General features: G+C 30.4%; 1 protein-coding gene across 1 annotated transcript in view; it reads right to left on the reverse strand.

Moving 5' to 3' along the window:
• The window catches only part of LOC143233315 (G-protein-signaling modulator 2-like), a 62,414-nt gene that overhangs the window by 24,907 nt on the left and 25,244 nt on the right, over positions 1-12,263 (reverse strand). The window contains exons 5-8 of the mRNA XM_076469446.1: positions 12,073-12,196; positions 6,031-6,146; positions 4,720-4,984; positions 1,661-1,784 (exon numbers count right to left, since the gene is read on the reverse strand). Of these exons, the coding sequence (XP_076325561.1) occupies positions 1,661-1,784; positions 4,720-4,984; positions 6,031-6,146; positions 12,073-12,196 (629 nt within the window). The remainder of the gene's footprint in view (positions 1-1,660; positions 1,785-4,719; positions 4,985-6,030; positions 6,147-12,072; positions 12,197-12,263) is intronic.

A 12,263-nucleotide genomic window follows, 5' to 3' on the forward strand; every position in this document is an offset into this window, starting at 1 on the left:
TTTACTGGTATGTTTTGGGTCATTGTCGTATTGCAGGGTCCAATTCCGCTTCAGCTTTAATTTTCGTACACATGGTCTCACGTGATCCTCAAGCACCCTCTAATATACTGTAGAATTCATGGTGGATTCTATGATTGTGAGCTGTCCAGGTCCTGCTGCAGCAAAGCAGCCCCAAACCATGACACTTCCACCTCCATGCTTCACAGTTGGTATGAGGTTCTTTTCCTGGAATGCTGCATTAGGTTTACGCCAAACATGTCCTGGTCTTTGTCTATATTCTTTTTGGCAAACTTCAGTCCGGCCTTGATGTTTCTCTTAGAGAGCAAAGGTTTCCTCCTTGCACACCTCCCATGCAAGTTAAACTTGTGCAGTCTCTTTCTGATTGTAGAGGCATGCACTTTCACATCAACAGTAGCTAGAGACTGCTGTTGGTCCCGTGATGACATGTTAGGGTGTTTGGAGACCTCTTTTAGCACCTTGCAGTCTGCTCTCGGGGTGAACTTGCTTGGATGACCAGACCTGGGCATGTTGGCAGTTGTTTTGAAAGCCTTGTTGACTCTTTTCCAGACAGTGAAATGGCTGATTTCAAAATCTTCTGGGATCTTTTTAAATCCTTTACCAGACTCATAAGCTACTACAATTTTCTTTCTGAAGGCCTCAGACAGCTCTTTTGCTCTCACCATGGTGCTCACTCTCACTTCAACAGTCAGGAGCACACCAAACTAAATGTCTGAGGTTTAAATAGGGCAAGTCACATTCAAAATGCTGAGTAACAATCTTCTAATCATGTGCACCTGGTGTGATACACCTGTGTGTGAGTTGAATCATTTTAAGTGGGAATAAATGTGGAGGGTGTCCTAACTTTTTCCTCAGTTAGAATATGCATATTTGTAGAATTACATTTACAGAAGATCTTGAAAAGTCATTTCTTCAGTTTTAATTGTTTAGTTACATTCCTATAATCTCTCATTATTGTTAAAATTGAGATTAAATATCTATATATCCAAAAAATGTTACAGAAATACACAGGCTTTCACAGGGTGTCCTAACTTTTTCACATGACTGTACATATCCAGGGTGTTTTTTTTAAATGGATGACTGGAGCATGTTCTTGATGCATTGAGTAAATACATATTAGTAATGTGTTTTATATTATAAACAAAGTGCTGTATTTTTGTGTGTTTCCTGAAATTTCTCATGTACATTATAGATTTCTGCATAAATGGACCCTCTGGCCTTCTATCATTAAAACATTATTTGCCTGGTATTTTTGAATGAATATGAAACATCACAAACTTACATCTAACTAAACCATCACTGAGTAGCAGCCACCTCTCGCTTGCACAGGATTCACATAAGAATATGCTTGACTGATAAGATGGTGGTGCACCAAATTGATGTATAGGCCATATGCAGTTAAGGGTCCAATGGCATAAAAATGGAAAATGCAACAAATGAATTTTGTTTAAAAAAAAAAAGTACCCCCAAAAAAAAAAAGACTTTTCATGATTCTATTATAAAATTCCAATTTTTTCCACAACTCAATTTTGTTATAGCAGTTTTACAGGATTTTCCAGATTTGAAAGCACTGATAAGAACCCTAAATTGAGGCACACTATCTTTTGTGAAATTTACAGCCAAAAAAATATTTTATTCTCACCTGATGTGTTCTCATGTATATGTTCATGCACATTCTTGTCTTCTAACTGATTATGAACACCTAAAACATTCTGTAGCTCAAGGACTCCAATCTGTGCACTGGTAAGCCCTACTTTGTCTCCAATCTGTAGGGTTAAAAGAACAAAACTTGAGCTTTGATATTCAAGAATCCTTGTTAATAAGAAAATGTTCTCACACCAATATTTATTTCACAAGTGCCATTTTGAATTTACCTTCAAAAATAAATAATATTGTGAATGAATTCCTATGACTTGTAGAACATTTAATATGTCTTATTTTGTCATTAATCTAAGTCCCAGAGTGAAATAACAAAATAATTTGATCAATGTTTTACTTAAATGCTTCTAACTTCTTATGCCGAGGTTATACTTTTGAATTAGTTTTGAAGTTTGTCAAAATTCTCTGAAGCTTCTGATGTCTGTAAAAGTTTAAGTCTGGCATTTTTGAATTATGAGCTTGTTTTTATTTTCAAAAGTTCAAATACTTCCTTAGTATTTTAACAATCATGTTATCAACTTTTCTGTTATTCTCAGTGTAAAATAAAGAATTGTTACAACACAGTTATATTTCCCAGCTAGTTTTCATAATTTATTTTTAAGTTTCAAACAAAATACAAAATGAAAATTTATATTTTTTAAATGTTTTTTCACTGTTTAGATTTTATTCAACTTTTTTCAGATTGAAGGAATGTTACCGATTTTTTCCTTCTTGCAGTATAAATATTCTACAAAATTGCAATACACTTTGAACAAATATACTAAACAGTATGTAGTTTTAACTTAAAACAATTCATATAATTTGTTTTCTGCCATTATTCATGTTGTGAAATGTTCAAAATTACATTGTGAGGCACTGTTTTGAAAAAGCAAACATTAAAAAGTCCCTCTGATTTTAGAAATTCTTTATCTATTGTTGATTGAAAATTTCCAATTTATATATGGTCAGTTTCAACTTCACTATTTCCAATCATAAAGTTGAAAATCAAACAAATAAATGAAAAAAATATATATACAAGTATTTTTGCTGAGAATATTACTGGTTGAGGTCAATTTATATCTAGTAAATTTAGTTTATTCTCAATAAATAAAATATTATGAATAAAATAAACTTAAAAAAATATAGAATAAATAAGGATTATATTGAATACATAAGTGTTCATCATTATTTTCCATCTTAGTTTCACAAGAGGATTATTTTGTATTCATCAAAATTCAGCATAAATCCATCTGAATACAATTAGTTACTTATAGTCAAAACTTGTCAAATCAAATAAAATGTTACAATTGATCTATCTCTATTTATTATAGCAGTGTCAGCATAAATTCAGTGTATCATAAAAGTATTACATTCTAAAGGTGAACTTTGAAACAGAACATCAATGAAGATATTAACTTTACATAGTGATAAAAATTCAATACACAATGCCATTTCAACTCAATAGATAATTTTCAAACTCAACAACAAACTAATTAATTTTAAGTCAAGAAAAACAAGAAAATAAGAAAATTTTAATGTAAGCACATGTTAAAACTTTCAGGTATCTTCACACCATAGTAAGGTAACCAACTTACCTTACAAAAGACAAGATGGTAATTTAACAAGTACTTTGCATCTGTTGAAACTCTTACAGTGTAAAAACGAGTGAAGCAATTAAAAAAAATTCAAGTTTTTTTCCAGGGTCAAGAGTCAAAAAGCATTTCATGAAATATGTAGACTTATATTCCACATTTTACTGAATTAATATATATGAATCTATGTCAATCAAGTTTGATATCAAATTGTAGATTATAAGTGAAATTTTAGCATTATATAATTACTTAATTTAAGACAATATTATAACAAAATTCCTAAGTATTGATTTTTCTGTGTCACTTTATATGTTGAATATAACTTTATTCAAATTAAATTTTTTGTTATGTCCAAATACAAAGTTTAGAGTTTCTTAAGAATTTTAAACTCAATTTACCAGTAGTGACAAGCTGGAATTTAAATATCTATGATTTCATATTACAATTTGTATTCATCCTAGAATGAAAAATGTGTAATTTAAATCTTATATCCTAATTTTCTGTGGTGGTTACAAGATCGATCAATTTGACCAAACACAGAAAGAGATAAGGTAACAAAAAAAAACGGATGAAATACACAATTTTCTAAAGAATGCATCTGATGTTTATATGGATTTTATTAGGAAGTGACAGAGATTTTGCAAATGAAATCTGCAATGCATAAATGTAACTCTAATCTTAAAATCAAAATTACTTTGCACATCGGATAGTCAATGTTGAAAAAGAATAAAATGCACAGGCATACCTTTAATTAAAAAATCTGATATTTTTTATATGAAACCATTGTTACACTTAATGAATTGCTACCTATTGTAAATATAAGCATACTCAATTACAAGTTGTAATATGAAAGTTATAAGAAGCACAAAATGGTTACAGTCAGTTCCAGGGAGCCTGTAGTGAATTAATTAATTAAAAAACAACAACACAAACAAGCATCATAAAACCTGACTATTCTTAAACACTAATATAACTCTTCATATAAGCAACTGTTGGAAAAGTAGAAAAATAAGATAAAAATGTACAACTTCATAAGACTGACTAATTATATCCACAAACTTTAAACTAACCATACTTCATTACATTTACTAAAAAACTGAATGGATCAAGTTAAAAAAAACTTGATCTCATCCAAACGAGACCTACAGAACTTAAGAATGGTGATTACAATTATCAAAATAGATTTGGATGATAGCTATACTTTTTTCTGTAGTAAATAAATATTAACATTTCAAAATTCAAATAAATCTCTATTTTTGACACAAGTTAATTTGTCATGTTGTAGATTGTTGTCTGCTGCAAAACAAGTACATTTATACTTGAACTATGATAAGTTTGCAGTTAAGTGCAATGCTATACAATTCTATTCTGTGCTCACACCATGGTATCAAAATCTGGTTTTAACAACATAGACCTTCAGACTCACTGCTATGATCAATAAAAAAATAAATACCAGACCTAAATAAAATACCTGTTTTGAGATATCTAAATGTCTTGTAGCATACTGCAGTGCCTTTTCATTCTCACCAATGGCAGAATAGGCATTGCCAAGACTCCAACATGCTCGACCTTCACCAACTCTGTCCATTAACTCCTCAGCTATCTGTAAGTGGCGAAGATGATATCTAATGGCAGTGGGATAATCGCGAAGAAGAGTGTAGGTATTGCCTAAACTGTAACAGGCCTGAGCTTCTACAGCTCTGTCTCCAAGTTCCTCAGCAAGACTCAGAGTTTTCCTAAATAAATTTGAATTAAAAGAGATGCTAGATGTTTACTCAAGAAAAGTAATTTAATTAAATACAGAATAATATTAACCTCCATCAATAATAAATGTGTCAGCCTCATCAGAAACCCTGGATTCAATACAAATTTAGTTTCATTTACAGTAAGTTAAACTGTAACTCAATAACCTGTAATAATATCATTAGTATACTACAAACACCTTGTACAAAAATCAGACTTTTGCACTACACATATTCATTACAAATCTGCTTAATCTCTTCATTATATGTTGAATAAGCATTATTTGCCTCTTAGGTGTATGCTTAGTTTCCTTCATAACATTGTATAATCATCACTAGACACCTAGTTGTAAGCTAAGGTTCCTTCATTACATTGTACAAGTATCACTAGATTAGTAGTCACCTAATTGTGACTTTAGTTTCCTATATTACACTGTATAAACATCGTTAGACACTAACTGTAACTAGTTTCATCATTTGATCACTAGCCACTTAAATGTATGCTTACTATCCTTCATTACTTTGTTTAAAGTAAATTAGATTGCTAGACACCTAGCTATAAGCTTTGTTTCTTTTATTACATTGTATAAGTATCATTAGATTACTATATACACCTTACACTGAATACACACACACACACACACACATATATATATATATACTTTATCAACATCACTAGGACTAAAGACACTGTACTAACACAAGTATGTCACACATTCTTGTATAATACATACAAGAAGCAGGACTATCAAGACAATGTGGTATTTGTTTTACTAGGTTTTAATCATACATATTTAATCAAGTTTAACAGTGAAACAATATTGCAATAAACTCTTAAGTAGTTTTTTTTCTTTTTTAAGATTTGTCCAAAATGTTTGAATGACAATTAATTTAAATACTTTTTCCACCCCCACAAAAATAAACTTACAATCAGTATCATGGAACATAGAATACTTGTAAATATTTCATCCATCACATTAGGCTTTAATGTATCTAATTAATCCTAATCAACAACTATTTCACAGTACAATGCAACTTACTTGTAGTGTTCAGCCGCTGTTTCAAATTCACCAAGAAAAATATGTGCATTGCCCAAATTGCTGTGGGCTCTGCGTTCAGCTGCTTTGTCTCCAAATTCTCTTGCTATGTTGAGCCTCTGTTGAATGAAAAATGAGATTTAAATAAATAAATATTAGCACTTGAATAATAAAACACAAGTAATTTTATATCATTTTAAGTTTTGTGTTCAAAAATACTTTTTATTACAGTTGTATTTAGAACACAAGACAAAATTATGCTGGATACTGAATAATCCTTACAAGTTTTAAAGTAAAAACAACAATTCCCCAACAAGTATAATATTTTTTATAACATAATTACTCCATTGAAACTAGGAAGCTAAATTAAATATTATATATAATAAATTATTTTAATACATCAGTAAAATATGTGTGAAAATATATCAAAAACATTCTTACATTCTTATTCTAACATTCTTTCAAATCAGCAGAGATAAATTACAAGACTTATTTTCAATTGAACATTCAAACAAACACATAAAACAGAGAAGACTTGCTTTCAATGAAACCCAAGTAGCAGATTAAAGCAAAAAAAAAAAAAAACATACTTTGAGTAATGCAACAGATGAAACACAAAAGACTTACTTTGGGCATTAGCAACATGCAGAAAGAAATTATTAAGGCTGTCATGTGATTCTTAGCAGACAGTTACGCAAAGAGATGGCATCAGTTATTAACTCCAAATATCAACTAAGACATTTATGATGCAAGTATAGTTAAAAGTCACCAACAGTAGTCATTATTAGATAGCAATTAACAAAGAAATCACATCATACAGTTAATTCAGACAAAACTAACAGCAGATTCCTATCACATTATTATTCTCAGCCAACATTGCTAATAAATGTGTTGTGTAACAGAAATATTAAGCCAAGAAAACTAAACCGTTCACAAACTAGCAAAACAAAAGTGAAACAGTTATTCAAAGATTATACAGCTAATAAAGTAGTAGTTTAAACACCACTGAAATAATAGTAATGTGACACTTAACCGTTGTCAGAATAGTTAAGAGGAGAAATGTGATAACCTTTGCTAGCACAGCCAACAGTCTATGAAACAGCACAACTGAATTATCTAAGATAAATGATTTCCAGCAGCTATAGCTAATAAAAGTTATAATTCAAATAAATGATTTCAAAATCACATCAGAATATATATATATATATATATTCAACAAAATAATCTTCAATTAGCTAAAAACAAAATATGAATAACAAAGTGGGAACTCAATCTAAATAAACAATATTAACCTACTAACACAGATTTCATAACCCATAACCAGAAGAACCAGTAAAGCCCTGTCTCAAAATTAGCTAACAGAAACAAGTCACGAGGTAACCACAGTAAGCAAAGCTGAAAGCTATCCGTGAAAGCCAAAACATACAGATAAATCACTTCACAAATCAATAAAGAGATCCCACAAAAGCGCACTTAAGTTGTATAACACAACAATTCTTTTCTGTAAGACTGCCTAATTTCCCAAAAAAAGTAACTTGTAAAGCAATCCACAACTACAGTCCTGAATCTGTCTTTCTGTAAAATTCACAGCTAGTAAAAGTAATAAATATATCAATATCTAAATTGTAGATCTAAAGAAAGTCAGATCACACTATAATCACCAGGCAGAAAAATTAGCAAACAATTCTCCTGAAGAAAGTTATTTGTAATAGTAAGAACTAAAAGATAAGTGTGTTTAAGGTAGTCTTCATGTACCATGACTAGTAGGGAATGCCCTTTGTACTATCTCTTCTAATCACAAAACTAAAATGAGTCATTTTGCACAACAGCTTCATGGGAGTTTCTTAGATAATGTGGTAATTTTTACCACAAACAACTAATCACAGAGTCAAGTTATAAAGTAATTGCTATGAAGCTGAATTAGTGAAGTTTCATCTTTATACAGTAATCACTACAAATCAGAGTAAAATGAAAAGTCAAGTTAAACAATAGTTACATGACAGTGCATGAACTAGTACTATCAATCAATCAGTTCTCTCAAACAGGTAGAAATAAAATAAACATGTCAAAAGAACTTTACAACTTAACAATTAGCAGAAATTTCTAATCAGTTAATCATCAGACTCTTTAACCACCATACTGCAACCATTCATTCCAATAGTCCTTGAGTTAGCTATATATATCTATTGCTCTCAAACTGTTCAGTCATTCCAAGAATTATTTGTTCATATTGATGAAATATATGGACACACAGATAAGAAAAAAAAGCAAGTGTACCTACTAAATTTAGGTTTTTCACTCAAATAATTTTACTGAAAATACATTAATAATCTTTGTGACCACAGAATTTTAAATACTTATGAGAGGATGCTGTAGTGAGCAGTTAAGAATCTATACACTTTGCACAAGCAATAATATATTTTGGATTTTTATTTGAAAATGAAAATGTTTATACAATTAATTATACTTTTCATAAGGCATTAGTATTAGACCTATTACAGACATGCCAACAATAAAAGCTGAAGAACATTAATCCCTACCAAAACAAGGAAAAAATTGGGAAAAACATGGAAACGGTATCACCACTAACTTTGATTTATTTAGTACTCACTAATTACAGTGTACTACTGATTAAGGCATTAGGAAATCATCTGTAAATCCTTGAAAGAAACATTTTGTCCACCTACATATTTCTTATTGGAACTGATTCCAAGGTGGAGTTTGACATTGGTTCCTAAAAGTCTATAATTTTTTGTGGTTTGTGAATTAACAACATTTGAAATAGGGTCTGAAACTGCCAAAGGAAGATTGTGTTCTACAGTGTAGGAGGTAAATAAATATTCCACTCTGATCACATCACTTTCTGATTTGGTATCAGGTTTCAAACACACACAAAAAGCCCAGTTTATTAATTCCAGATGCCCTCAAACAATATTGCTGGTGTTTAGTAGTGTTGAGATCATTTTGATGTCACTTTTACCTCTTTAAGAAATGTTGGAACCACAAACAGAAACTGTACATCTTGCATGATTCACATACTCTGAGAATAATATCATTGAACTTTTTTGAATACTCATGCCTCAACTTTACTCACTATAAAATTTTCATTTTTTGTTGGAGCAATTAGTAACAAAGTAGAACCACATTTTTCTGCCATTTTCCCCTCAAGAAACAATCAACATACCCTGGGTCGGTGTTCCATCTGAGCTGCACGGCCAAAAAACAACCAATGAAGCGCTGTGTACATAATTATTCTAGTCACATACATCCTCAGTAATGGTGAGGAGTCTCAACACATTGACAGCCTTAATGACTCTGAAAATCAATAGGCTTAAAACCTAAATAACCAATGAGAAGCATTGCAAAGTGGCCTATTGATTCAACAGGGCTGATGATCTGATGAAACTTGTCTAATTCATTAAATAAATGTAAAAAATCTGTTAATTTTATGTTGCTCATTATAACAACCACTAAAATATTTTTAACATTGAATAACCTCACATTACAGTAAAATAGGTTTTTGTTTTGTTTCTCACAGTATAATATCCATATCACTATATCTATGTGCATAACTCATTCTAAAGAACTGAAAAGAGCAACAGTGAATGCTATACTTCATGCCTATCATGTGTTCACTTGTTATCTATAACAGATTATACCAGCAGTGATTATTTCAGAGTCACCTCTATATAATTTAAAACTATCAATATTTGGAAAATTATCAATCAAATCTGGAAAGTCCAGATGACATTTTAAGAATGCCAGCTTTTGACATAGAAATGAAGATGAAAATGTTTTATATAAACCACTTGAAACTGAGCTGAAGAAAAAAAAGAAAATATCACTTAAAAATACATATGATTATTTGTAGCATAAATGTGGAAAGTACCGACAGGATTGAACAGTATAAATGTCATATGCTGGTACCCTATGATTGCAGATGAATACTTCCTACCACTGAATGTGAAGTTATATTTCATAAAGCAAGAACACTCAAACCATTAAAATAGAAGTATGAAGTAAAAAATGAACATAACCCAACATTCAGTCAATTTACTTTGTAAGTTTAAACACATGTAATTCTGTACACAACACTGTCTTACTAAGTCAAATACACAAAAGTATGTTATATGTGGAGATGTTTAACAGTAAAATACCCCAATTATGCTCAAACTGTAGTACGTTAAAACAACATTGCACTGTAAGTCACTAAACAATGTTGTTTTTAGTGGGTGATTCAAGTACTTAATCATACTCCATAAAATTTTAAGCCTTACAATGCAAAATCATTATCAAAATTTCTGCTTCTGGATACCAAAACTTTTGTTCTTGTTTAATAAAGAAAGATAAAAACATTTGTCACTGGCACCACTTATTACAACAAACCTAAACACCTTAATATATTAGATGCATTATGAATTCACATCTGCTACATTCATTCCCTTGTGCATTATATGAGATGGCAATGTCAAGCAGTTATCTAAGTCAGAGAGGACACAACCAAATATGAAAACAAAAAACAGACTCTGTGAACCCTTCTTGTCAATTACATTTGTGGCATTTTTTTAAACTAGACTTTCTTACACAAAGGTTTTGGTATTTATTGATCACTTACCATAAAATGTTTCTCACAGTTAATTTGTTACTAAAGACATGTATATGTATAGATATGTTTGGACAAATGACATATGCATCAGCTTACACCACACAACATCTATGACCGTTTTACACTAGTTCTGACATTTCAACAATGCAGTCTCGTAAATAAATTGCAAGAATTTAGAAAAGTGGGGAAAAAACTGGATGATCCAACAACTTTTTATACCATTGTAAATATTTATTACAGTAATTCCCAGCTTACAGCAATGAAAAAATAAAATTCAAATTTGAGTTATATCTCCTAATACTTATTTTGAGACATCACTATTTTTAAAACATGGCATGATAGAAGGTAATGACATACTTTCAAAAATTAATAAGAGGTTAAAGTAATTCTTAGATGAAGACAAATTACAGTAAAGTCATTAGGTTTATCTCTGGGTTGTTCTTATCAACCATCAAGAAATACAGAGTCAATTTAAAAATAATACCCCTTCTGAAGAAAGCAAAAACAGACAGACATCACAACAATCTTCATTTAACCACTAATAAGCAAGAGAAAACTCAATCTTATACATTTATCAGTTATTCTTTTACCATGAGAGAACAATGAGTAATACAGGGAATTGAGAAAGTCAATCTGCACTTGTATATGTATATGATTACAAAACTGCACAGTGACTTTCTGAATACCCTGTAGTATTGTTATACAGTATAACTTTACATTTCAAAACACAGTAGAAAGTACAAGCATGATAATCTTTGGCTCTCCTTAAAAATAATTCAACATAATAAAGGGCAGTAAAATATAGAAAGAACATAGTAGTTGTTTTTTTTTAAGCTAGATGGCCATATTATTTTCAGACTTTCTACCTGACTGCACATGCATGACACAATAATGTTTCAATGTGATACAAAGACTTCAAAACATGCCTACTTCAAATAACAGTACAAAAAAAAAAGATTTTCAAATAAGGACTTTGCAACTTGGTGTTTTGTACAAAAGTATTAATTTTTTATTTATAAAAAAAAATATTTTATCTGACCTATTATCAAATCTACTGAATTAGATAAATAACACCAGATAAAATAACTTGGGGTGACTGACCAAGATGATGTTAAAACATACCAATAAAATACATACAAATTACAAAAAACAAATAGGTGAACACATTCATCTGACTTTTGTGGGTTTTTGGAAAATTATTCATTTTTCACTGATGTTTCTACCTTGTTTTGTTTTTTTTTTGTTTTTTTGCATACACCCTGACTTTTTAGGTTTCTGGCTACCCTGTTTAGGACAAGAAAAAACTGAATCTAAAAAAAGTGTTTTAAACTTTGTAAAAAATGCAATATAAAAGAAGCTACATTTATCGAAACATTTTTTATATGCATTTATTCTTAAAAAAGAAAAGTAATACATAGAATGTACACAATAGCACCAACCTCTTGATGAAATGAAACAGCTTGAGCAAAGTTTCCTAAAAGATAGTACGTATTTCCCAGGTTTCCACAAGCTCGTCCTTGTGCAGATCTGTCTCCTAGCTCTTTCATCAGCATCATGTTTTGTCTGGAAGATAAAAAATGAAATATTATTTACTACAAAAGATAGATTCTTACAATTATAATTTCTAACT

Source organism: Tachypleus tridentatus, chromosome 1 (assembly GCF_004210375.1).
Source record: "Tachypleus tridentatus isolate NWPU-2018 chromosome 1, ASM421037v1, whole genome shotgun sequence".
Taxonomy (NCBI): Eukaryota; Metazoa; Arthropoda; class Merostomata; order Xiphosura; family Limulidae; genus Tachypleus; species Tachypleus tridentatus.